Source organism: Ammodytes marinus (genome assembly GCF_949987685.1).
Source record: "Ammodytes marinus genome assembly, chromosome: 21".
Lineage (NCBI taxonomy): Eukaryota > Metazoa > Chordata > Actinopteri > Uranoscopiformes > Ammodytidae > Ammodytes > Ammodytes marinus.
In genome coordinates, this window is record NC_137225.1 from 12,231,220 (window position 1) to 12,257,950 (window position 26,731).

The 26,731-nt window shown below is 40.8% G+C and overlaps 1 protein-coding gene and 1 long non-coding RNA gene across 3 annotated transcripts in view; one reads left to right on the plus strand and one right to left on the minus strand.

The window, feature by feature from the left end:
* Window positions 1-247: 247 nt before the first annotated feature.
* On the minus strand, window positions 248-14,999 carry LOC307267861. The gene is made up of 5 exons (XR_013845419.1): window positions 14,892-14,999; window positions 10,329-10,444; window positions 10,048-10,228; window positions 7,036-7,081; window positions 248-6,228 (listed from the first exon to the last, which is right to left on the minus strand). It is a non-coding gene; the product is annotated as an uncharacterized lncRNA (long non-coding RNA).
* A 2,288-nt stretch (window positions 15,000-17,287) lies between these two features.
* LOC307267454 (receptor activity-modifying protein 3) overlaps window positions 17,288-26,731 on the plus strand; it is a gene marked incomplete at its 5' end in the record, with an annotated part of 35,167 nt that continues 25,723 nt past the window's right edge. Inside the window, one exon of one of the 2 annotated variants that reach the window (XM_080049778.1) lies at window positions 17,288-17,392. In XM_080049778.1, the coding sequence (XP_079905904.1) occupies window positions 17,341-17,392 (52 nt within the window). The remainder of the gene's footprint in view (window positions 17,393-26,731) is intronic. The other variant, XM_080049779.1, reaches the window with a different exon arrangement.

Consider the following 26,731-nt stretch of genomic DNA (forward strand, 5'->3'; position numbering starts at 1 on the left):
TAATTGAAAAACTCCCTGGAAACTGGAATGTAGCCTCGGGCAGCATATCTTCTGTTTGAGATGCCAATACTCAGCATACATTTTCGCTTGGAATGGCATGTTAATATTATGTAAAACGCGATGAAAGCATGAGAAACATACTGGTTAAGTCTGGATAAGTTGGCTTCATGCAGCACCAAGAGTGTACGAAACTTGTTAAATAGAAACACGTTAAACATAAAAGATAAATCGCAAAAACAAAGAGCACTTGAAAAATGACTGTTCTTTATAAAGTATATACATTATGACTTTAGATGGCCACTGTGCAAATAAAAGCAAGCACTGTAGAGAAGACTTTATAAGGTTGGACAACAAATGTTAATTAGAACATACAGTAAATTTGATCCCAAAATATACACTTTTCAAAGCAGCCCTTGTTTACAAAAAAGGTGTCAGGAAAATGGTATCTGCCTTATCCTAACAACATTTAGACATTTCAATCTTCACACAGAAGAATACAGACAATACAATATCATGATAACCCATTAATCCACATTACCTCAGCACTATTGTTAGATAGCAGTATGAAATGCAAAAAGAAGAGCCTTATGTCATAAACCTAACCATACACAGTTTGATCATTCAATCTACATAGATTTAAATCCCATTACTCATGTCAAGCAATTTCCGTAACTTTAAATGTTAATGGTTAAACGTGATATTCCTATATTGCGGAACTACAGTAAGTAATTTCAAAACATACTCAAACAACATACCTACATAATAAGCTTTAAGCATAATTTAGATAAAATCACGTTAGCTCATTTAATGCCTTTTGACATAGCAGCAACCACAACTTTTGAAAAGCAACTCATGCAGGCAACCAACTGTCCCTATTGATCTCATTTTTGACATTCAGGGGTTAAACCAAAAAAATAGGATACAGGAGGAGGACGGTTTACATAAATGTTTTAGCCTTCCCATCTTTTTGTTGCATAGCTGTTTTATATGACCTTTTCCTTTGTCTAGGAAAGTTCAGGACTATTTACTTGACAGAAGGAAGGAGTTAAGGCAATCTTTCTGCATTCACAATTCTGTCTCTTTTTCTTCAACTTCACCTGTTTCTAAGTAATATTCATCATCTGTTGTTGTGTCTGAGCTGCTGTCTGAAGACTCCTCAAAGGTGCTAAGACTGGATCTATAACCTCTGGAGGGCAAATGTCCTCTGGAGCACTGGCTTTCGACTTGCTGTTTTAATCCGGATGAACTTGGAAGGGTAGGGGACGAAAGGCTAGGAGGATTGGACATGCGCCTGGACACTGGAGAGAGGGGGGGTGTTGGAGGAGGGGTCGGGGGACCCTCTGTATCCCATGCAAAGTCACAAGTGTTCATTACAGGGCTCCAATGTTGGGAAGGCAATGAAGGTGTGGTAGATACATGTGGAGAAGCGAAAATTCCTGAGCTCGAATTTGCCAAGCGCCTAGTAAGTGATCGAGGAAGAGATTTTGATCTAATTTTACCCAGATCACTGGGGGAACATGACATTATACAGTCTTTACTAGTCTGGCAATCATATTCTGTGGTCCAATCAGGAGTAACAGTCCACTGATCCAAGTCCTTGCGAGTACTTCCACAAGTCGAGGCAGATTTAGAAAGATCACTCATACTCAAAAACCTGGATCCAGTCGAGATGCGACCAGTCCCCGAGGGTCGACTTGACAGTACTGAACTAACAGAAAATGTCCTCCCAGGCTCAATGCCATATTTCAAGTCCGCACAAGAGGATGACAAGCATTCCTTGTCCTGTCCTGGACCTACGGTTGGAGGACCAGTAGATGCCCGACTTCTCCTTGAACCACCTAGGCTGATTCCCTCTCCTGGCTCGTGTGGTGAGAGGGATTCTCTACGACGCTGTACCTTTGGGCTGTAGAAGACACTGTCATCTGTAGCATCCAGTGACGGAAATGGGGAGAGAGGGGAAAGAGAGGCAAACGGCGAGAAGGGGCTCCTGGGGCTGGATGGTGACTTACTGACCTGAGCGGGATAAGCAGGAGAGAGGTTAGGGCTCCTACCAGGACTGAGATCTCTAGAAGAGTGGACATGGGTTGGGGGTTTAAAATCTGCACTGTTGCTTTTGCAAAAGACAAACTGGTTCGTTGTTGGTCTGTGGGTTGTCAAATGAAGTTGGTTTTCAGATTCAGACATGTGTTGTACACAAGCATTTTGCTCATCTTGGTCACTTTTTGGAGTTGATTTTTTAGAACAAATATGAAACTTATCTCCTGCCACTGTGCTCTTAGGAGGTGAGGATGGTATGAGAGTGTATCTGTTTTGGGTACATATATTTGTTCTCTTTGTTCCTTCTCGCTTGTCCTTAGGCACCATCTCTTTCTCCTGTTTTGGCTCCTCCAATGTTTTGGTACTCTCAACAGTTAACTCAATGAGATTGCTGATATCACTTGATCCACTTACAGAAGGTGGCTGGGAAGCTCGCTTCCATTTCCATGGAAACAATATATCATCATCTGAACGTCTAGTACTGAATGTTTGTTTCAGTCTGTTAATGACCTGGTCCACTTTGTTATTAGTTTTGTTAGCTCTTTCTGACTCCGACCTTGATAAACTGGAGCTTGGTGTACCAACACCTTTCTTCAGTGCAAATCTTTTTCTCTTCGGGCTTTGTCCAGTGTTGCTCTCCACAGAAAGAAATCTGCTTTGGCCTGGAATATTCTCCTTCATTCTTCTGTTACAGCTTTCATCATTAGAGGGCTGACTATCTGTTGAGCTGCAACCACTGGAGTGCTGATCTAAATGCAGATGTAGTTCATCTGTGGTTTCATTTATCTGCACTGTGTGTGGCCGTTGACCTAACTTGGTCTCCACAACAACCATTGTGTCTGCAGTATGTTTCAAAGGTTTAGGTGTAGTGTTCTTTGAGTCAGCTGTAACTGTATTTACTTTAGACTTAATGCTATAAACCAGTGTCTCAGTTACACATTTTGAGGGTAAGTTCAGTATTTTACCACCCTGCAGTGGCTGTGAGCTTACATGAACTTTGTTGTTGACAAGTAATATCTGGCCATTCTGGCAATCTTTGCTCTTCTGGCCGTTATTATTGTTGACTTGGTTAGTTTCTGAAACCCCACACTTTGAACTTTCTTGGAGGACAGTTTTGTTATGAAAAGGCAAAGATAGGGGTTGGGGTATACTGATAGGTGGAAAAGAGGGTTTGTACATGGGTAAGGTCATGGCTGCATCTTTGACAGTTTGTATGGAAATGTGCGGGGTAACATTTAATGGTTGTTGGAAGAGTTGTGATTTAGGTGTTATAGGTTTAGTTTCTACCTGTGTTGACCTCGTAGACATGAGAGTGGAGTAAGGTGGGGAGCTATATCGAAGCTTATATCGACTTGAAATTTCAGGAGGGAGGGAGAGAGGAGCAGAAGAATGGCACTGATCTGTGCTAGACTCAACTGAGAGTGTCCTCTCATGTCTAGGTGTGGTTTCATCTCCTCTTCCTTTGTCTAATATTGTGTCACTAGGTATTTGCTTGGTTGTCTCTGGCTCTGTGGATAATAAATCAGTAGAGTCAGATGATGGGGATCGATACTCCCCTCCTTTCACCACTTGTATGCGGGGGGCAATAGTGGTAGGGGAACAAAGAGGATATTTATTTGTAGTTGGACTGCTTGACCTTAGAAAAGTAAAGATGGATGGAGCATTACTTGTTTGTGAGGACCTGGGGGCAGATGGGCTCGTTGGGACTTGAGATGGCTCTGACTTCTCTAATGTGATGGGCTCAGAATGCTGCTGATCCAGAGAGTCTTCCCATGTTACTTTCCTAGCTTTCTTTCTCTCTACACAGGAGCTCAGTTTTTTGGGGTCTTTGATGCTTGAGAATGCCGCTTCGTTAGCGATGGAGGTGTCAGAGTGGTTAGGGCTGATAATGTTAGGTGTAGCAGGGGGGGTTAAGAGAGAGGCAACGGTCACAGTGGTGGGAGAAGATGGAAGGGCAGGAGTGACAAGAGGAGTTAGATGGCTGCCAGTGGTAGAGGAAGAGGAGGTGGATGAAGTAGATACAGGAATGCAGTTATTTTTAGGAATGAATTTGGATGTCGGGGAAGAAGATCTAGTGTAAGATAAAGCATTGGTCTGTGAAGAAACTGGATAAGAGTGAAAGGAGGAACTAGTTTTAGTGATTGTTGTTATGGAACGACCAGAAGCAGCTTTACAGGTAAGAGCTTGACTATTAAGAATGTTGGGGGTAGTAAGAGAAAGAGATGGCTTAGTACACTTCTGAGGGTCCTTGTTGTGTGGAAATGCAGGGTTGCTGTTGGTTTGGGATGTACAGTGGTGAGTATTGTATTTGCAGCTGCTCTCAGTGGGTGTTTGTGGGCTCTTGGGACTTAGCAAAGTAGGTGGTGATTCAGTTACATTTATTGTAAATGAACTTTTATTTAGATTGTCCCTGCTGAAATCTTTAGCATGACTCAGTGTTGTTTGCGGTGACGCTCTGCTTATTTTAGAACCTGATACAACATCAGGCAAACTCTGAGGCTTTTGTAGTTCTGTGCTGTTTAAATTGGAGCCATATTGCTGTTGCACAAATCTGTCAGATTCATGGCCAGGTGAACCCTGAGCATTTCTTTCTTTGAGGTTGTAAGTTCCTCCCTGTGTCTTCATAACAAGATTCATGCTACCTTTGCAAATTGGCTCCGTTATGTTATTGGGGGTTTGGCAACTTAATACTTCGTTGTAAGTCAGACTTGGTGATGCCAAGCCAGTATTATCATTACAGGGTGAAACTAAGGGTGTGTTTAGCTTGTCTTTTATGTTTGTTGTGTCATTGGGAATTAGAGGGGAACTGCCTTCCTGGGTAACTTGTTTCCACCAGGAGGTGGATGTCAGGGTTGTCCTTCTAGGGTGATGGCCGGCAGAGGGATCAGACGGGGAATGTTTTGGAGAACAGACAGAGTGCTCTGAGAATAATTTTGTAATTTTGTCTGAACACCTGCAGTCTTCCTGCTTCTCTAAAGGTCCTCTACTTAGAAAAGCCTGTTTGGAACATAAAAGCCTGGACTGGGCCCTATGTATTATTTGAGGTTGATGGATAAAGGATGAGTTTTCTGCATCTTTGTTTATGGGTGAAGTTGGGAAGAAGTGTTTTTCAAATTGGGTCCTTTCTCTACTAGTGGAGGATGACAGGGAAAGGATAGGTCCAGTTTCGGTTGTCAGATAAGAACTGGATATTGGAGAAAGGAGGGGCTTTGACCCGTCTCGCAAATTATTATTGTGAAAGGTTTGAGGAAGGGGTGTTGGGGATAATTTCACATCTTGATCACTTGGTGAATTGCTCAGAGGTGAAGGGTTTATCTCAGATAGGTTGGAGGCGGGATTCCTCCCATTGGAGTTCAATCTTCTTAAAGACAGAAGTAGACTGCTTGTTGTTGGTTTTGTGCTTGAAGATGATAATCCTCCTAGATGACTAGTTTGTCTAATCCTCCTTTGTTCATTTGGGTTAAGGGAGAGGGGAGACAGAGGGGATTCAGTAGTGGCTACAGTGCTTGAAGGACTTGCATCTATTTTTCTATTGTCCATTCTTCCAGAGGTTGCATCCAAGGAGCCAGTGTGATTCATTTCCCTCCTTGACACATAGTCCAAGCTTCCAGGACCATATTTAGTTGTCCAGCACATTGTATTACCCTTGGTAGTCAGAAATGGTGCCCTTAATTGGGCTTGAGATCCATCTGTCAACAACCTATCAGGGGTCTCCTGACAGCGTTCATGTGCAAGGTTTGCCGACGTGTTTGTCCCATCTTGAACATTCCCCTGGGCTTCCAAACTTCCTGTTCCCTCAAATCTTTTGTTCCGTCTTAGTCGGCCACTCCAGTGAGGGGCAAGAACTGTTACTACACTAGAAGACAACATGTTTGTTGTAGGGGTTGATAGTTCCCCAAGATCAGTTTCTGCAACAAGCTTTGTAAGATTGTCTTCCAACTCAACCAATTTAGTGAACGTCTTTGGTTTTGACCCACATTGAAGTATATTCAAGCCACAACTCTCATGTGGTCCAGAGTCCCCAACTGAGAAACTGTGAGTTAAACGAAATTCTCTATTAGTCTCCAGTTCATTGCAATCAACAGCAATAATGTCTTCTTTCTTCTTCACTGGTAATTGTATCCTTTCAGATAATGGAGAGTAACTGACTTTTTTTATAGAGGTGTCTGGTGTCGATGTTTGTCCATTAATCTGTAAGAGAAGAAAAATTAGTGACCAGGTGTTGTACTGTAATTTATTTTATTGTATTAAGATCTGAAATCTCCATTACAAATTAGTATTTTTAAATGATATATTTTTCAATATGAAAATATAATTTCCTATCTAATAATTGACATTTCAACACAATGTCCAACACTCAATTTGTGTTGTCTAACCGAAGATTAGATACTGTATGTCAAGCTGTATCGTTTAAAGACTAACTCTTTTAATGCGTCAACTTGATCTCATTATATATTATTAATGCAAATTACTTGCACACTAAAGTAAAACACTTCCTGGCATTTGCAGCAAGTATGCAACGGCTGTTATCTGAATTGCAAATGATGTGCTGGAGGAGGCCAGGGCTTTGCTAAAGCTTCTGTTCCCATGGGGCAGCTATATAAGAGATTCAGGTCTGGACAAACAGGTTATTTCCAAAGACATGAGAGATTTCCAAGGACACAAGCAAGGCACTTGCACACGCACACACACCCAAGAATGCACACTAGCTGCTAGACCATGGGAACAAAAGCTTTGGCACGCACACGCACGTAGTTACACCATGGGAACAGAAGCTTTGTCACACACGCACGCAAGCAAGTAAGATTTTCAGTGGCTTTGAACCATTTGCCTTGAATTAGGAAAAGTAAGCAATGATTGGAGGGAATATCTTGGACTGGGAATGAATGGTGCAATTTATATATTTCTTTTTAGATGGTATGCTTCTGTACATTGTAATGGTTACAGCAGTCTTACAACATTATAATAATTATTATTAAGTTCATAGCTAATACTTACCAGATTCCTGCTGTTGTCAGTTGTAGCCCTCTGTATTTCATTTAAACTGGCAGAAAGGGTGAGACAGGAGATATAAAAAAACAATACACATGCAAGTTAGGATTATATCAGCCACTTAATTGTAAATTAATCATCAAACACATAATGTTCTAATGTTCCAGTAACCTGACATATGCACAATGAGAGAAGTTATTTAATATTGCTCTCATGTCAGTATTATATCAGTTAAATGGCGCACTTGGTAGCTACTGAAACTACTTTGAAAAACAAACACTTTCAGTATTGGACACTTTTTGAGACCAATTCAATAATGATCGATAATGATATGAATAATAGTGAGATAGGGGATTAAAAGGTTGTTACAATCAACCAGCTAAGAATATTAAATACACTGTTTTGTTGCTCAGATAATGAAAACTTTAACAATGAAGCTAATGAAACATCTCAACAATAAATCTTGAATGGTTTAAATGTAATTTCTGTTTTCACACTTCATATGGACACACCATGTCTTTCTGTGTTGTACTGTAATGTTTTTGAGTCAGACATTTGAGGGATCAAACTACTACTACTATTTGCCACAGCAATGCTGATCAACAGGATGGTTAGCATTCCCCTTGCCTCTAACTCTCAATTTACTAAACAGTTTTCTCATACTCACACCTAATGAACTCAAGGTATTTTCAAGTATGTTATGATAGTAGGAATGGGAATTGATAAGAATTTAACGATTCCGGTTCCGATTCTGCTTATCGATCCGATTCCTTATCGATTCTCTTATCGATTCTCTTATCGATTCTCATTGGGTGAGAGAATAAGTACAAATTAGTTTGTTTGTATTAACTATCTTTAATATCTGATCAGAAGTGTGTCTAGTGTGTGCCTTGAAAGATTATCAAGAGTACTTTAGGATTAGGAAATTGTCCACATTTCCACATCCAGACAAAAAAAAAATGTTTTGGGCTTTTAAGCCCAAATGCCATTATGTCCCCTAAAAACAAAAAACACAAACTAAAAACAGTCAAGGAAGAGCTTGTGCCTTTTGGAATATTAACAGTGCTCATTTGCACTTGAAACAAAATTCAACTCACAAATAAAAATAATGCAAACAAGACTTTTGAGCTAACTCTCGTTCATCAGCTGTTATTGCAGCAATAACAGCTGATGACCGAGAGTAAACAGCAGTTAAACCTGCAGTGTGTAGAATTTGGGGTTTTATTTCCTAGCAGATTTTGTAGAAAGTAATTATAATATCCATAAGTACATTTAATTTAGTGCATAATAGCTGAACATTTTTAAAAAACATTTTTTTTCCCCCTTAGCAAGGGTCTCATATATGTCCATATTTCTGCATATTTTGGACCAAGGCCTAGTGCCGCCATCTTGAACTTGTCATAGTTGGAATGTCATCAGGTGCATCGTTTAAAATTTAGAATTGTTCTTGTCCTTGAAGGCCACTGTAGCTTCTGTTATTATTCAAAAGGGGTGGGGTTACCCAGGGAGCGTTGCATTCTAGAACTTTCTAGAACTTTCTTGATGATGTCATATTACACACTGCACCTTTAAGGCAGCGGTCAATAAATCGTTTTTGCTATGCTTTATGCTGCTATCTTGCTATCTCGCCTTTTTATGTATCTCCCTCTTTTATCAGCCCACACCTAGGCCTACACAATTAATTCTCATACATTTCATGTTCAAATCCAAGTGATGGGCAATTCTGGTGCCGACTTGTAAGACAGCGGACGTTTAAACGTTTAACCGTCAGGATCGCCGTCTGCGCGCATGCTTGTGCTTGTGTGCGTGTCGTTTGACGAAATGGAAACTTTACAATTGTTGCAAGTAGCCTTTTCGCTTGAATTACAACCACACTTCAGAGCGCTTCTGCCTCTACGCCATGTTTGCTGCGTTCTGAAGCAAAACAAAGCAGCGTGTGTGTGTTAAGTCATGACGCATTTGCAACGAGCGGAACCGTTAAGCAGAACCGTTAAGCAGGCATGTTAACGATTCCAAGGAATTGGTTCACTAGGCACTGGTTCTGAACAAGAACCGGTTCTCGATTCCCATCCCTATATGATAGCACACATATCTGTACACTGTACTGTACAGAGCATGCACGCACACACACACACACACACACACACACACACACACACACACACACACACACACACACACACACACACACACACACACACACACACACACACACACACACACACACACACACACACACACACACACACACACACACACACACACACACACACACACACACACACACACACACACACACTTGGGAAAATGTGCAGCACAGCATTTTTTCATCACCCTTGTTGTCATGTCTGATTATATCTACACAACAAGTCAAATACCTCTCTCAGAACCAAGGCAATAACCAAAAATGGCCCTATTCTCTTGCAATGCTGACCTGAGGAAGTACTGTCATGCAAATAATCAGCCCGACCTACTCTCAGGGGTCACATATCAGGTGCACTTCCTTGAAGGGGCAAACCCTTTCAAATACTGTATTGGGTCACAGGCTAAGGTATGCAGACAGGGTTCAGCGGTTGAGTTATTGTTTAACTAAATGTTTTAGATGACGTGTTTGTGCCAGGCGTAACTATTCCAGACCTTAGGTCCTGGGGCGTGTGACTTGTACATCTTTCCAATTATGATAAGACAGAAAGACAAAACGCCCTTTGCTGGGGACTTAAAGGGAATGCCACTACTCGTTATATATACCTGGTGTAAATTTAAAAAATCAGGTCAGCAATGATTTACAGATGGACACCTCAGGAGACACAACTGGTCAAACCTGGGAAAGGACTGACAAGAACAAAACAGGAGAAGACAGTACTTGTTCTGCTGTACTGCGAATCCTTGGGACAATGGACAAGGACACTATTTAATGAATAACATTTTATAATGAGTCTGTGATCTAGGGCAGCTATGAATTTCATTTATTATACGGGTAATTAATGATAGAGTGCATGTAATCCATTCGTTGCTTACCTGTGTAGAAAGGGGGCTAAATTCCTCTCGAGTCTTAGCTCTGACTTATCAAGACCTGAAATTCTGTTAAGCTTTAAGAAGAGGCAGGAGGTGAATTTGGGTTCAATAGGCTTCGGGGGCTGGACCTTTGAATCACCAAAATCAGAAGGCTCTTTCACTCCGTCTGCTCTTAATATCAGTGCTGTAATAAATTCAGAATAGTTAATAATGTTGTGGTCACTGCTGTAAGTTCCGATGATCATGATGATGATGATGTGTGTGTGTGTGTGTGCGCAAGTCACCTTTGTGTGATCTGTCCTGTCTGATGGCTGATGGGGGAGACTGCTGTCCCATTGAGGTTTCATCACCATGATTCTCCTGTTTGAAGGTTTCGAAGCTGAATGTCTCATCCTGTTCTCTAAAGAAAAAACACAAAAAAGGCCATACATCATTTGTGCTTCTGCATTATAAATATGATGCATACTATTTGCAGGTACCAGCCCATATAGTGTACAGCCCAACATGATGCAGCTGGGGCATTACGTTTCTGAAGGGAATTTATAGGCGTTTTGTTAGGCTTTTTGATTTACAGCTAAGCAAATGATTTCACCTGTTGATAGCACAATTACACTAGAAACGTGTATCCTACGAGACCAGGTCATAATTTTGCCTTAATTCTATCCCCCAAAGTAACAATATCTGAGGACATGAACACAAGCAGCCTTTTCTGATCTGAAATCAAATGTGTGGCTCGAAGTACAGCTTTAGCTTAGAATTGTATTACTAAACAAAGCTGACTATTTTCCTAATCAATAATTTGTTCTATAAAGCGTCAGAAAAAAATGAAAAATGTCTAATAGGTATTTGTTTCATATGTATTACGACTCAACTCTTAATCTTTTCTCTTGTTGTGACGTCTAATCTGTAAAGATACTGTATATTCAGTAGTGCTACATTTTCTTAGGGAGGAAAATCCAACAGGCTTGCTTCCCTCATCTTATCAGCTCCACGGTGCTGGACTGACAAGCCCTGCTTATGTAACCATTCTCGACTCAGCTCACTCCACACTTTCTCTTTCAAGCGAGAGCATAGTGCTTAAACGCCCACTCACTCACACAACATGCATTTTCTGCAGTAACCCGGCTCACGATGACGACACCCACATAAAGATAAGTCAGTTATCTGAATATGAATGTACCTGTCACAGCAATCTTTGCTCATTAAACACAACAAATGACAGCAACTATCTGACACAGAACATTTTAGAATCATTTTCCTTGTTTTTGTCAGATAATATAGCCTAAGTTAATGGAAATTGATCCACAGTCTTTATGTAAGATGTGGTGCTCATGTGAAGGCAAAGTGAAGTGTTTGGATTTTTTCTTCATAGATTTGCTTTACCTATCCACCTTGCCTTTAGGGGAAAATGATTAATAGCTTAATCTTTGTTCGGCTACTTTGAAAGCCTGACATGTCATGACACGAGAGAGAAAAACGAAAAGGGAGGTAAATCTTCATGCTATCAACAGCTACTTCAATGCCAAAGCCAACACACCCTACAAGTGGTTGGTACTGAATGTTTTAATACTCCCTATCCCTGAGGCAACAGAAGCAATTGTAGCACAACACAACAATATCCGTGCTTATGAACCTGTAGGTAACCATGTTTGGACAGTTGATACAGCAGTTACAGAATGACTGAAGTCACATGACAAGGATTATTTCAATAACCCATTGGTCCAGTGGTTCTGAACATTACCTCCATAGCCCTTTAGATGGGTTTGTGTCCATTAATATAGATATATCTTTATTTTCCGACTTTTTTTCATGGAAAAACAGTAGGGCTGGGTATTGGCAAGGACTTGGGTCACTATCTAAAAAGTTGAAGATTGAAAATGTAAAAAACAGAGCTTAAATACAAGTTACTGTGCACGATCTGGGTGGACATAGTACATCACATCACATTAAATTGATAATCCAGCAAAGGAACCGAGTCAAAACAATTAAAAACTTTAATTCATATTCAAAACCCGGCGTTCTAGGCAACTAGTCGTACTGCAACATTTTCAGGAGCGGAGGCTGTTGATTTTTTTTTTTTTCAAAATATTGATTTTTGGAGCTGAAGATACGATGCAGATATCACGCTATAATGACAATTTAAAAAAAAAAATCAAGCTTAGGAATAATAGACAGCACACTTATAATGGGGAAATAACAGAAGTTAAAACATAACAAAGACAATATTGATCTGCTGTGTTATATCTTTATCTGTGCATTTTGTTTAGGGCTGCAATGGCTGCAGGCACCGGGCTTTTGCCAAAGCGAGTTCCCCTGCAGGTCAGTGTGACCTGAACCTGCATCCAGAGGGCATAATGGTAATATGGCAGTTGGGTGGGTATTGTCCTATGCAATTGTGTGGGTGTGGGTAGACCGATTTAATATGGCACTAATGTTGGTTACGTGCGTGAGTTTGAACCGGTTTGTGACAGAAAAGCATATTGAAGACACAGGTGGAACAGTAGAGCAAGACGGGCTGGCCAATACTCTGATACAACAGTAGGGGGATGGCAGACCGTCTCTGATGGCTTCTTTTTTTGAATGTCCTTTGTTTGCTGGTTGAAAGTGATTTTGTCGTTCAGTAACTAGTTCAACTGTTTTGTTGTAATGGCTTGGTTGGTCTATAGAAAATCTCATTGCCTTCATAATTTTTCGAAAACGAGGTGCATTTCTTAATCGATTATGGAAATAGTTTATTTCAGATTTGATTATTTCTCTCAAGATTGACAAACCAAGAGTTGCAGCCCTAATAGCATTCAGGGGAAATATGGTTTGTGTGATGGATCTGCGGCTGCAGGAGTAAATTCATATTGATCCTGCTTTTGACAATGTGTAAACTTGGTCTTTTTTCATGCGGGTTTGGTCAAGTTTGCGTTCATACAAGCGTGGCAGAAGATGGATGTTACAACCATTTATCCAAACTCTATTGATGATGATGTTTTGAGTCAGTGAAGCATATAGGCTATTCCTTATAAAAAAATGTACATGAATTGATGAAGAGACAATAATTGTTAGTTCTTTACAGAACTACTTTTTCCAAATGTATCAGGGTGAAATATTTAGTCTGGATATCATTTAATGTTTTTAGGAGTTATTTCAACAGCAAATCTTGGGTATTAGTCACCTCTAATCCTGTGCTAAAGAAACATGAACAACCTGCGAACAACGATGCAGCCATGCATTGCGTGAAATATCCCTCAGTTTGTTTTGATGGTTTATGAGCTGATGACTAACTGTCATATTTGTGAGATCTTCAATTGAGGTCAGCCTCGGTGTGGGTGTGAGCGTTGTGTGTGCCAGCTAACACTTACATAACGAAAGGGAACCAGCTTGAGCCAAAGTGTGGGTGTGTACTCAACACTGGCAAACAAATGTAATGTTCCAACTACTGCAAGTGATTTACACCCTCAACTGCTTTTTAAGACTCATCCAAATAAAAGTTAATGACTTTGTAACTTAATGAGGAGACAGGACAAAGTCAGACTTGCTCTGTTTGCTGCCACACCCTCTGTCTGCCCGACTTCCAGGACCGATGTTACCCTTTCGCATACAATAGATAGGTTTCAGAGGGTATTAGCAGGAGGATGTGCAAATAATGAACAGTGGCAGAGCTCCGGACATGCACAGACAGCAGCATTATTTAGCCTTTCCTTGGTGGTTAAACTACAGGTCTGGATGTGCATACGAGCTCGCCTGCTAAGCCACTGCATCTGTTCTGAAATACATCAACCATGATGCCGATGGTTCCAGCGTTAGTTAAAGGTGGTGTCAGCGATTCTGGAGAAGGCTTTTGACAAAATCAGTCTGTCAAAACAGGTGAATTTTTATTCACCATCTGCTCCCAGTCCTTGCTATGTGTGCACTGTTACAGCCTAGGCTCTGTAAACGGGAAGTGTTGGTTTGTTTACATTTCGGTTTACAGAGCAGGCTGTCTCAATTTTTTTCAGGGCAGGCACAGTAGGCTATGGTAGCGGATCATGAGGAGATATTCCCTGATATGGTGATTTTGACAACAAACTTCTCCAAAAACGCTTACTCCTCCTTTAAGAGACAATGTATGCTGGCAACCACATAAATGTAGACTCAGGTATGCACGTTTGGTAGACTATAGGCCTACAGATTTAAGTCAGACAGAATAGAGCACTCGGTCCGAAACCTACGTTTAGAATCTGCTCGGATATTTAACTACATTGAACCGCCAGATCATGGGCCAGATGCGTCACATTTTAGGAGTTGTACGCAACAAACCTAGCCTTTTCAAAACCTTGGCACCTCGCGCTAACCAAAACCAAGGCGAACACAAGTTTAATACGAAAAGTTAATCATTTAAGCCTACATTTAGGCTATACAAAAAAGCGTAGGCTACATAACCCATTTTAATAAAATAGAAAAATCAGACTTTCTTGGCGTTTTTTTCCCACTTCCTCCAGCTGTCAAACAGAGCATGGTGAGCAGTGTCGAGCAATAAAACAAGTGTAAAATGTTTAATTACTGAAAATGCTTAGTGCCGAATTCACTAAAACCAGGTAATATACACCGCGAAACATTTCCGTTTGCATTTGCGGGACGTATATTTCCATAGACCTGTTCCAAACATTAAACATACACATTTGAACAGGCGTTTCGGCTCGGGTTGCTTGTCCCTTCAAGAGACCCGCTCGCGCCGAGTCGAAAAATCCCTTTGCGAGCCAACGGAGTGATACAAAGTGTGTGGCAACATTACAGAGGTCGACAACAAGCACAACAAGTAGCCTACACATCATAACAAACTCGTTGATAAAATCCCATTTAGATAACTTTCAACGTACCTTGCCGTTTTAGTCCGCGTTGTTCGTGCTGTCCCATGCAGAGGCGTAGCTGTCTCTCCTCCTCCGATTCCGATCCCCAACTCTCCTGCGTCACTTGTTGACATCCTATTTTAACCGGTTCTGTAAGCCCTCACGCATTCACAGTGACAAGACAATGCATCTTAAAAATGTAGAGTGGAATTCTCATCAAGCCGACTGGTGAACAAGCCGGGGGGGGCCCTACTAGGACTAGGCTACTTGTTCACGCCAGTGTCACGAGGAGGTCAAAGTTCAACACCTGCTGTCAGATAGTGTGACAATGTAAATTAGAGCAGGCCGCGTTCCCGTCCAGAAAAGTCCACCTCTCGGCCAATTCCTCACAGGACACTATAAGTCTGTAGGCTACTGGACAGCACACATTCAGTGTTGTGATGTTGATCAGAATAAGATTACTGCTTAAGTTTGTACGCCGACATTGAATTTGCCTTGGTATAATGATGCAATAGAAATTGAGAAATGAAAAGCAAGCTCAGCAAAGTCAAGAATATATATATAAAAAAAAGCTACAATAGATAGCCTAGTAGCCTACATGAAAATATATTTGTAGGGTTGTTGTAGGATATGCAGTATGATTCTGTAATGTGCTAAGAATATAGCCTATAGGCCTACATTTGTTGTCTCCGATCTGCTCCCTATAAGGAGATGGATATTTTTGCCCAACATTTCTTATTCTTTTCAGACAAAGTCCTAACCATTTTAAATCAGTTACAAGGGAACTCATCTCCTCAACCCCATGATCAGTTGTGCATGGAATTGATGGCATGGCCTTTGTCCTGTGTGCCTCTAAGCACAATGTTGGAACAATGGAATATCCAGAAAGCCTTGTTAGTGCTTAAAGGTGCTCCGAGGATCTTTCAGTTTGTGTTAATTCTTGCACTCACTTTGTACAAAAGTGGTAGTGTTTTTACTACGCCAGCTGTAGTTCCTGGGTGAGTGTACCCATGACAAAGGCATTAAGAAAAACTATACAAATATAGTGTTCTTTGCACTGATGGTCTTGTTTGCTGTAATTCATGATCAGCGGAAATATTAGACTGTTTCAGAAATATTTAACTGTTCCTCGTAGCACCTTTAAATCATAGTGAAAACACCATGTAATCACATAGACAATGATCCAGCTGTTAAACATAAAATACATGCACATCTGTAATAGGCCTTTATGCAGTCAACCCATAAAACCTTCAAAGAGCTATTACATTTGGACTGGCGAAATAAAACAATCTCCTTGTAGATGCTAATACATGCTCCTCAGTATTATTAACTGCAAGACAAAGTATTGTATTAGTGTTGGAATTTTTTTCTAAATGCATAAAGTAATTGTAAGACACACATTTTAAAATGTTATGAACCTTTTGTGAATGAAAGAAGTGGCAGGGGAGATTCTGGTAGGCTATACTTCAAACCCCCTGTGCTCATGGAAAGGAATACAGTTGATGGAGGGTATAGAGAGAGTAATATACAAACGTCTTTCATTTATGTATCCTGCCTATAAAGGATGATATATATTTTTGTAGCCAACCTTGAGGGCCTGGACTTGGATTATTTATGAAATGTTTTGTTCATAATGTATTTAGCCTAACTATCTGAGCTGTTGCAATGATGTGCCTCTGAAGGCTTCAATGATACGCAGTCACTCTCAGTTTGTGTTGCACTTTAAGAGATAACCAGAAGAGGTCAGTGTTGCTTTAGAGAAAAATCATGGATTCAGCGATGCAGCTTGGCAGATTCATTTACATTAACCTAAATACATAACTATGACGTAGCCTATTAGGCTATTTAATTACAGTATAAATTACAAACTTACATAAGATTTTAGTTGTGTAACCTATGCATACATATATATATATATATATATATATATATATTCGAATGATATATATGTTATAGAACCTAGGCTATCTGATAAGAAAAGGGAAATCAAATAAACGTTATCTGATTTTGGCTACTGCATGGCTACCATCCAGCTATAGTTTTTATTTATTTTTCAAATCTCACATTTAAATGTCTCCTGATCGTAGCCTAATGAGAATGAGAGGGGGTTCAGTGTGCGCAGTTATTGAGCAGCCTCCATGTAACCTTGTGCGCGTGCGATGGAGGAGCTCTCCCCCCGCCTCCCACTGAGGAAGATGCAGGCCAGCGTGAGCGCTCCTTAGCTCTGACTCCTTACAGAGAAGAAGTGGCCGCGAACATCATAGGGGACACAGTCAGGAATCACGCTTTCATTTCCCTCTCGTGTTTTTTTCTTTTGCCATCAAAAAATAAATACAATTTTTTTTCGACTCGTGAAAGACTGCCCTCGGACTGCTCGCGCGTTCGGGATACTTTGGACAATGGTTCGCTTCAAATTTTCACTTAAACGGAGCTGCAACTGAGCTTTCATTCAAAGTCCGACTGGATTCTCGCAGCTGTGATGGATACAAATGAGTTTGCGGTGCTGAAACTTTTTGTTGTTGGAATTTTGGGTGAGTAGGCTATATTGATTCGTTTTAGAAGTGTCCTTCTTTCTTTCATTTTTTTCAAGAACACATTTTACACCATCCCACCACATGGCAACTCCATCACTCTAGCAGCCATACATAGTGTGTTATTAGGCTATGGCACCAAAGGAAAGCCCTGCAGTCTGTGTCCACTTTTACACCATAGTCAAATATGTAATACAACTGTAAACAATGTCATCCTGTATTACTGTAGATTTACAGCTGCAAATTGCACGTCATTTATCCATAGCACATGATGTGTCCCTCAGCACTGCCTGTCAGACTGCATAGTGCACTTAATTGGGATTGATAAGAAGTATCAGGGACATCACTCACACCTCATAACCCATGCATGGAATGGGGTATATACAGTGCAGTGCTGTGGCATTGGCATCACGCCCCAGTGGACAGACCTGACCTATATCGTGGCCAGTGGGAATTTCTGGATCTGGCTCGTTAGCTGGTGCAACAAGAAGGAAATCATGTATGAAATTATGTTTCAAGTGATGCAAGGTGGAATCATGCACACTAGTTTCACTCCCTGGTGATTTGGGTGGTCAGGGTAATGTATTGCTCCACGTTGATTTGTAGAGCGAGTGAGATGAGTCAAATTGTGAATTTGAGATAATCGGCGGCCCTGTAACTGCCACAGTAGAAGCAGTATACTCTGACTCAGGGATGAAGAAGAGTTAGAATATTGATTCATGGGGCCAGGTGATAAATGACTTTGATTTCAAGATCTGTAGTCCGAAAGACTATTAACTCAGACTTTTATCTGAGAGGATTGTTGCTATCTACCCATCACCTCTGGGATAAACCTAAAGGTGGGTACATGATAAAAGCATTGATCCAAAAATATTTGGGAAACCTCTTTGCCCTTTAGAGGATTTATTCGTATAATCAACAGGAGGATGTGGTTCGTGACGTGTCCAACCAAAAATCTCTGCCTGGACTCTCCTGGATTTCCACACAACACCTGTAGCTCTACAGCACGGATAGAACACTGGTTTAGATGTTCCATCTCTGACTTAAGGCATGTTTTATGCTCAGTCAGTCTCTAGTGATGATTCTAGCCCAATATAAAACAATAGGTGAAGATTGTCTGAAAACTGTGACTTCACTGCAGCTGCTGCTATCAAAGCCATGAGACCCATGAGAATATAATGTTGCGAATACATCCGCGTGGTAGCTCTTTGTCGAGACTGAAAGTTTCCCATCAAGACCACCATTGGGCCAGTGTGGTGGATGCAGCAGGGAGGACATTATAAGATCTTCATCTGCGTTGCAAAACAAAACAAAAAGTGCAATTCCCATTGACTGCTGGACATCTGCCTACCCCAGTAAACAGCTATTCATACACTCTCACAGCCACGGAAAGTGCCCCGGGATTCTTATGTACTGCCATGTGAAGAAAAAAATAATATTTTTGTTGCTAATTATGGACCTGTGCAGACGTTGCAGAGATGTAGCTGGGCTGATTATTTACACATGGATGTTGTTATGCACTGTCACTGTGATGTTAATCACCTGCACATTCTAGGAATTAAATGCTTGCAAGTTTGGTAATCGAGGCAAATGATTTGTGAAGGGAAAAAAATGTGAGACGCTACTTTCAGTCAGAAAAGGTTCTTTTGCCAAATTATTTCCTTGCCAAAGCGAAACTTCGTTTACCAATGTGATCAGTAGTTCCAGATTTAGATTTTTGTATTTTTCTTATTACACGCCATCCTGTAAAAAGACCAAATCCAGCACAGAATGTGTGTATCCAAAGCCATGATGTAGATTATCTCTCTGTGCCACTGAGCCCTATTGATGTTCAGGTAACAAATCCGTGAGCCACATTGTTGCACAGGACGACATGTTCCTTCATAACAATGGACACACATACTTTTGTGTCAATGCCGCTAACATGGTCCTGCTGCTGTAAATAAATCAACTGATGTAAATAGTCCCTATAATGCACTGCCCTAGTTGGCTAGATTTTAAATACATCACATTCTTCATATATGTTTACAATACAGCTATTATATTAGAGGGGAATGACATGCAGAGAATGACCACGGGCTGGATTTGAACCCGTGGTCTGCTGCTTCTGAGGACTGAGCATCTATTGGGGGTTGCTCTAACCACTATACCACGAGCACCCCCTGAGTCCAAACTCTTATGATAGAGGTTGTCGTATGCTGTACCGATTTTAAAACCCCTTGTGGCAAATTTGTGATATTGGACTAATTGATTCAACTTTACATTCTTGGCATGTTCAGATCATTTGAAGTGATTGCAATCAATTTATTCTGCCATGATAGGCTTACCACATATATCCACATCACCCGATGCTGCCAATTAGACATAACATTTAGAGTTAAAACCTAGGTGTACCGGCAAACTGTTGCTGATTCACAGACATGTTGCATTGGTACATTTGAGCTTTCACCATAGCTCAACTTCAGTGCAAGCATATTAAGAGAATTATTAATCTTTCATTTGCCTGTTAAAGATTTATGCACCAGAAGGGGCTTGCACTTTGTGTCCTTAGCTCATCCTGCTTATTTCGAAGTCCATTGCTGAGGTTTTGCTGACTCCAAGTAACAGAGTGTGTTTCTGACAGAGCACCATATGGTCAACAGATTGCAGATGCGCTTTACCCCTCTTAACTCATTGTCTAAGGTGTTCGTAACTGCAGTGGGCTTCAGATCAGATCTCCTGTCATCTAAACTCTACATTACCGTATTTTCCGCACTATAAGGCGCACTTAAAAGCCTTTAATTTTCTCAAAAAACGACAGTGTGCCTTATAATCCAGAGCGCCTTATATATGGATCAATTGGTAAATTGGTTGATCCATACTGGTTTTACATGGCGCTCAAGGCGCTCTGTCAAAATGTTTCAGTATGAAAAAACCAATAAAAACAATTTAATAATGATAAAATGTTTCAGTACGACTGGTAAACTACAAAGCCGCACCGCTTGCAGCATCACGGCTACTGTAGTCAGTAACCTTTTATTTTGAAGCAGAAACACTAAGCGCTTCCTAGTTCCTAGCCCTCACACTATTTCCGCCCGACTGCTTTTCTCGCTTGTGTGATAATCAAAGTTCATTTCGGACACTGGAACCCATCGGTAACAGACCTGTCGGTGTTTCCACCATGGGCAGAGGATCATATATCCCCGCTGACAGAGCAGTCGAGCCCGCGTTACCCAGGCAGCGCTTGACAGGCTCATGGGGTTAGCAGCCGAGCTAGCTGGGCAGTTCGGCTGCTATCCTCTTAGGCTGTTTTGTTGACATTCCCTTTCCATCTAGTGGATGCATAATGCAACCCCAGTCAAACGTTTGACTGCAGTATCTTCTATTCTATGCGCCTTATAATCCGGTGCGCCCTATATGAAAACAGTTCTAAAATAGGTCATTCACTAAAGGTGCGCTTTATAATCCGGTGCGCCTTATTGTGCGGAAAATATGGTACACATATTTGAAGAACAAGTACAATTTATAAAGGGCTACAAGGAATACACAAATAATCTGAATTCTGATTTTAAATGTATTTATGGAACTAAAGATTAAGAAATTAATCAAGTAGGTGATTTTAAATGAATTATCTTGATGGATTCATCATGTAAGTTACTTTTTCATCATCAAAAATGCCAAATACACATTGGTGTCAGCTTCTCACAAATTAAGATTTGCTTTTTTAGTGTCCTATATAGTAAACTGGCTTTGGGCTGTTTATACAAACCGGTTTAAGGCTTGGGCTCTGAGACACTGTGATAGACATTTTCCACTTTGTGTCATTTTAGAGACCATATTATCAATAGATCACACGGTATATTGATCAGCAAATTAATTTATATTAATCCTTTTTTATTTGCCCTACAATAAACCGTACAAATAAGAAACTCAATCTACAGAACAATAAAAACCATGCAGTCAATTCAAACTGTAAATGCTATTCATCTACACAGCAGATGGCTGCAATAATACAAAATGCTGCAAATAAAATACATCAATAGGCTGGGGAAGCAGCAGGAGCGCAAACCAAACACTTATGTGGTCTTGTTTGCAGGACACATCATACACTGGTACTGGCTTCTCAAAGAGGCAGCAAGAGGGCAGAATTGGATGGTTGTTTACTGTCCCTTTTTAACACAGTATAGATCTCATCTGACTGACATTTTTTTCTTTCTCCAAAAGTCAGTCAGATTTTCAATTAAAGACTAGAATGGTGCTGAGAACTTTACACTGCACATTGAGACAAATGTGTAACTCAACCATGACAACTGATAATTGAAATGAATGAAAGATGATGGACTGAAATTATGACATGAGAGGGCCACACTGAATGATCAAAGACATTTTTATTCCCAGAAGACAAATACATTTGGTCGCGTTGCCGAAAAGTAATCTGCCTGTGAAATTCATTTTAATGACAGCAACGTGATGAATTAATGCAAAGCCATGAGATGAACCGAATTAGGAAATTGCTCAACACGGTTTACCAACCTGTTAGGCAGTAATCCACTGCGCCCTGTTTGATTTAGTTGTTGGTCGATACCTGAGAGCATATTACATTTATAGTCCATGCACTTATGACTGTCTTAAAGAGATTTTGGTAAATATCAGTTTGCTCTAGCTGTGTTCAGTCGACACACTGGTCTGGTACATGCTAGCGTGGTGTATATTTTTCATTTACAGCTAATGTTTATGAAGCACCAGTTTGCTCTACTCAGACGGTACATAACTTGATTATAACCAGATGAGCGACAAACCAAAGGAGAGCAAAGGCTCTTCAACAAAAGGGCACTTTCAGTGTTGCTGCAGTTCTCCCTGGCATTGGACCATAACAACGATGTCAGTGAAGGTCTTAGATTAATTAATGACCTTACAACACTCATGTCTGTCCTCACAGTGTCTGACACAGTGTTGATTTTTTTGTTCTTGACTGTCAGTGTCTCTCTGCATCCCAAACTATCCCTGTCTTTCTGGCTGTCTGTCTCGCTATTTGTCTTTTCTCTTGTTACACTTTTCGTCTCTGACAGGATGATGAATAGCTTGTTGGCACTGTCCTGACTGCCTCTAGGGCAAAGGTCTTTGGCACGTGTGATCACACCATCAACAGAAATAAAGCCTATTTTGCTCTGTCCCTTTGATGCAATATGTTTTTTTTAGGTGTATTGGTCTTTATTTGATTGGCTGTTTTTCTTGTAATTCATGTCTGATAAGATACTGGATGGATTTTGACATAAAGAGGGAGGACGATACATCTCACCGCCGAAACGACCACTGCATTTTCTTTATTAAACTGACTGATGTGGGAAGTTGTGACAGGATTTTACCATCCCTGTTAACACACACATTATATCATACTTCAGTGGTCTCCACCTCCTTGTGGCTGACCATTTGTATGGCCTTCACGTCCCAAAGTGAAGGCCATACAAAAAGTTGGCCAAAGTCAGAGTAATAATGCAATCCTCTGCTGTCCTCTTGCTTTTATCACACACACTGTGCCAAGGACCATAATCAATGGCTCGAGCAAGTTGACATGTTTATTTGTGGGGGACTGCATCACTCAAGGGGGTACACTGTTTACTGCTTCTGTGTTTCAACACAACAGAAAGTGACCCAATTCAATTGGTGCTGTAAATTTACAGCTTTGTCTTTTTTTTCTGTGTAGCTACTAGCCATGCAACTGAAACTCCTGTCTAAAGCATTTTGCTTTTCATGAAAAGCCGACATATAGAAGAACATGAATGCTTGCCTTGATGTTATACCAAACCGCAAATGTTAGCTGTTGGATGCAAGACCTTATTGTGGTTTGTCAGAGGCGGATAATGTAGAGTGGCTACAGGCCAGTTTTGGCTTTTACGTTTCAGAATTAAACAATTGAAATGCATGGGAGAATACTGTGGAAAGCCTGAGCAATGTTGCCTCTCTCTAATGCAGTTTTTCCAGTTTATTGTCTTTGCTGACAAAGAGCGATAGGGAATTCATAAGTGCTGATTCTGCCAATTCACAGTGTAAGAAATAATCGCATATGTGCTCCTTATCACTCACCAACAGCCTGCACTGCACATCGATGTAACAACGCAACTGCTAGAGCTCATATGAATACACTTTTTATAAAAATAACACATACTGAAAAACATTCAAATGATTATTTTGTTTTGACGCTCCTTGACAGACAAAATGTTCATGAGAAATGCTCAGTGCAGCAGCTCCACCATTCCTGCAAACAAGCCATGATAGCTGATGAATTTGTTCCACGGGGGCTTATTCTGCTGAAGCTTGGCTGTAATTTTCCTCTCCACATGGTAAATGGACTGCATTTATATAGAGCCTTTTTCCCAAAAGTCCTTTACAGAGCATCACATTCAACATTGACATGGTGTGGCACAACAGCCCTGCAATCACAAGTCGACCTGCTCCGCTACCTGAGCTGTTGTAGCTATCCATCCATCCATACAAACACTGTAATAGGTTTAAAAAGAGAGCTTCCCTCTCCGGAAAGTCCCTTGTCATTGATTTTTTCTTCTCTGCCATTTTATTTCTGTCTATCTCCGTCATGGTCATCCAGTAGCCCACCTCCACTCCTCCCCCTCTTCCTGCTTTTGTTTGCCAAGGACCCAAGTTCCCCTCTGTCTTCACATCTATGTCATTCTCCAGTCTGCTCTTCCTCTCCTTCCTCCTTGACCCCTAGATCCCCCCGCCATAATTGACTCCTCTTAATTCTGAGAAGAGGGAAAGTCTTCCGAGGTTTATCTTGTGCTGCAAGCAAAGACGCGATACTGTTTTTCATTGTTGTTATATTTTATGCATGCAACGCCAGTTTTGGATTAAAAGAGAATCAGTGGAAACATCCACTGAACTGTGAGAATGATATATTTTGCCTTTATCGGAACTTTCTGCTCCCCATCCTTTGTACTTTTTCCAACTCCAGAATGGCCTTTTCTCCTTCACAGGGTTTCTGAATTATATTCTGTCTGCCTGACTTGACACTTCAGCTGGTAGTTGAATAATAATCACCTGGCAGTCAATCACTGTGGCCTTTCCTCTCTGTGAATCAGGCAGACTTGTTTTTTATAGGGAAGTGATTGCTTTTGTCTGAGTGAAATAAACAAGCCGAGAACATTGGCAGGTCCGTTTGGCTGTGGGCATTTTCACAATTGTGATAAACATCTGAGGCTTTTCAGGGAGAGTGAAGCTTCAGAGGAGCAGCAGCAGCAGCAGACAGATGGTAGCCATGGTTCACTGAAAAGCAGCTTTAACTTTCTGTCTGTCTTAGCAGCAGTCCTTTCATTCATTGACAGATAACATATATATCCATTGGATATGTGGGCTAGTAAACATATGTTTAAATTTTTTTCAAAGAAGACAGATTGTGTTCGCTCCGTAGTGCTGAAAAAACATCACTGCTTGCCTTCATACCACCCACAATTTGTAAATTAAGATTTTAATTCAGACCAGTTGTTTGGCTGACTGTTATGATGGGCTCACACTACACGACTTTTCCCCCGATTTGACAGTTAGACTGAAAACTGAAAACATGAGAATCTTGCTGGGGTTGTGGCGCGCGCCCGTTATCTCAGTCGTTTGGTGTGAGGTGGTCATCCGACCCGATTTCAGTCAGTTTTCTTCCTGTCTTGACGTTCCGACAATATCAATTAGGTTTGATATTATCGTGAGTCCTGAGGGTTGGCTGAAGCAAATAGGGAAATTAAATTATGTGAACACTGTCAACAACCAATGGTTGTGCTCTCTCCAGCACCAAACATGACGTAATTGAGCGGCATAAGTCGCAACCTGTGTCCGCCTGTGAGGCACTTTTTTCAGACACTTTTACCTGGCAGACTTGGATGAAGAGCCAGGATGACAACTGAGCAAGCTTAACACTTTACTGTCACATTTAGGGTTAGGAGTTAGAGTTATTGGGGGACGGGATCAGCAAATAAACCCGGCAAAAAAATTACAGGGCAGTGTTTCCCCAAGCGCTTTATGGCTAAGGCGGCCTTTCACAGACAAAATTCACAAAATTAGACAAGCGGTCACCGCATCAATACCAAGTTCAACATATGTGTTTTCCCTGTGCCCACTTAAAATCAATGCAAATAAAATGACAGAATTTTATCTGATCAACCACAAAAACCTGGAGGACATTATACAACACCTGAACTGTTGCCTTGACATTGTGCCCACAGGCTTCTTTAAAACCGTTTTTAGCTGTATGGCCTCAGATGTTCTACAAATTGTAAACATGTCCCTTCGCACCGGTGTATTCCCACAGGCCCTGAAAACGGCAGTCATCAAGCCACTCCTAAAAAAGAACAATTTAGATACATCACTCATGAACAATTATAGGCCCATATCTAACCTTCCATTTCTAAGCAAAATCATTGAAAAAGTTGTTTATCAACAGCTAAATAACTACTTAGCAATGAATAACTGCTTTGATGTCTTCCAGTCAGGTTTTCGACAACACCACAGCACTGAGACTGCTCTGGTTAAGGTCCTCAATGACATCCACTTAAACACAGACAGTGGCAAAAGTTCTGTCTTAGTTTTACTTGATCTCAGTGCTGCTTTCGACACAGTTGACCACAACATATTACTAGATCGCCTTGCAAACTGGGTTGGACTTTCTGGAACTGCGCTAAGCTGGTTTGAATCCTACTTAAAGGACAGAGAATACTATGTGTCAATAGGCAATTTCACATCCGAGCGAACAAATATTGAATGTGGGGTTCCCCAAGGTTCCATTCTTGGGCCTCTTCTGTTTAACATCTACATGCTCCCACTAGCTCAGATTATGAATAAGAACAAATTATGCTACCACAATTATGCAGACAACACAAAAATTTACATAACCATATCACCAGGTGACTATAGTCCAATTCAATCACTAAGTAAGTGCATTGAACAAATCAATGATTGGATGTGCCAACATTTTCTTCAATTAAACAACGACAAAACTGAAGTAATTGTCTTTGGTGCCAAAGATGAACAATTAAAAGTGTAGAGCTTAAATCTGTTATGCTAGAAACCACACACCAAGCCAGAAATCTTGGTGTTGTCATAGACTCAGGCTTGAATTTCAAAAAACACATTAAATCAATTAATAAATCAGCCTATTACCACCTTAAAAACATATCAAGAATTAAAGGTCTTATGTCTCAGCAAGATTTAGAAAAACTTGTCCATGCATTTATCTTTAGTAGACTTGACTACTGTAACAGTGTCCTTGCAGGGCTTCCAAAAAAAATCTATCAGACAGCTTCAGCTAATTCAGAACGCTGCTGCTCGAGTACTCACCAGGACCAAAAAATTGGATCACAT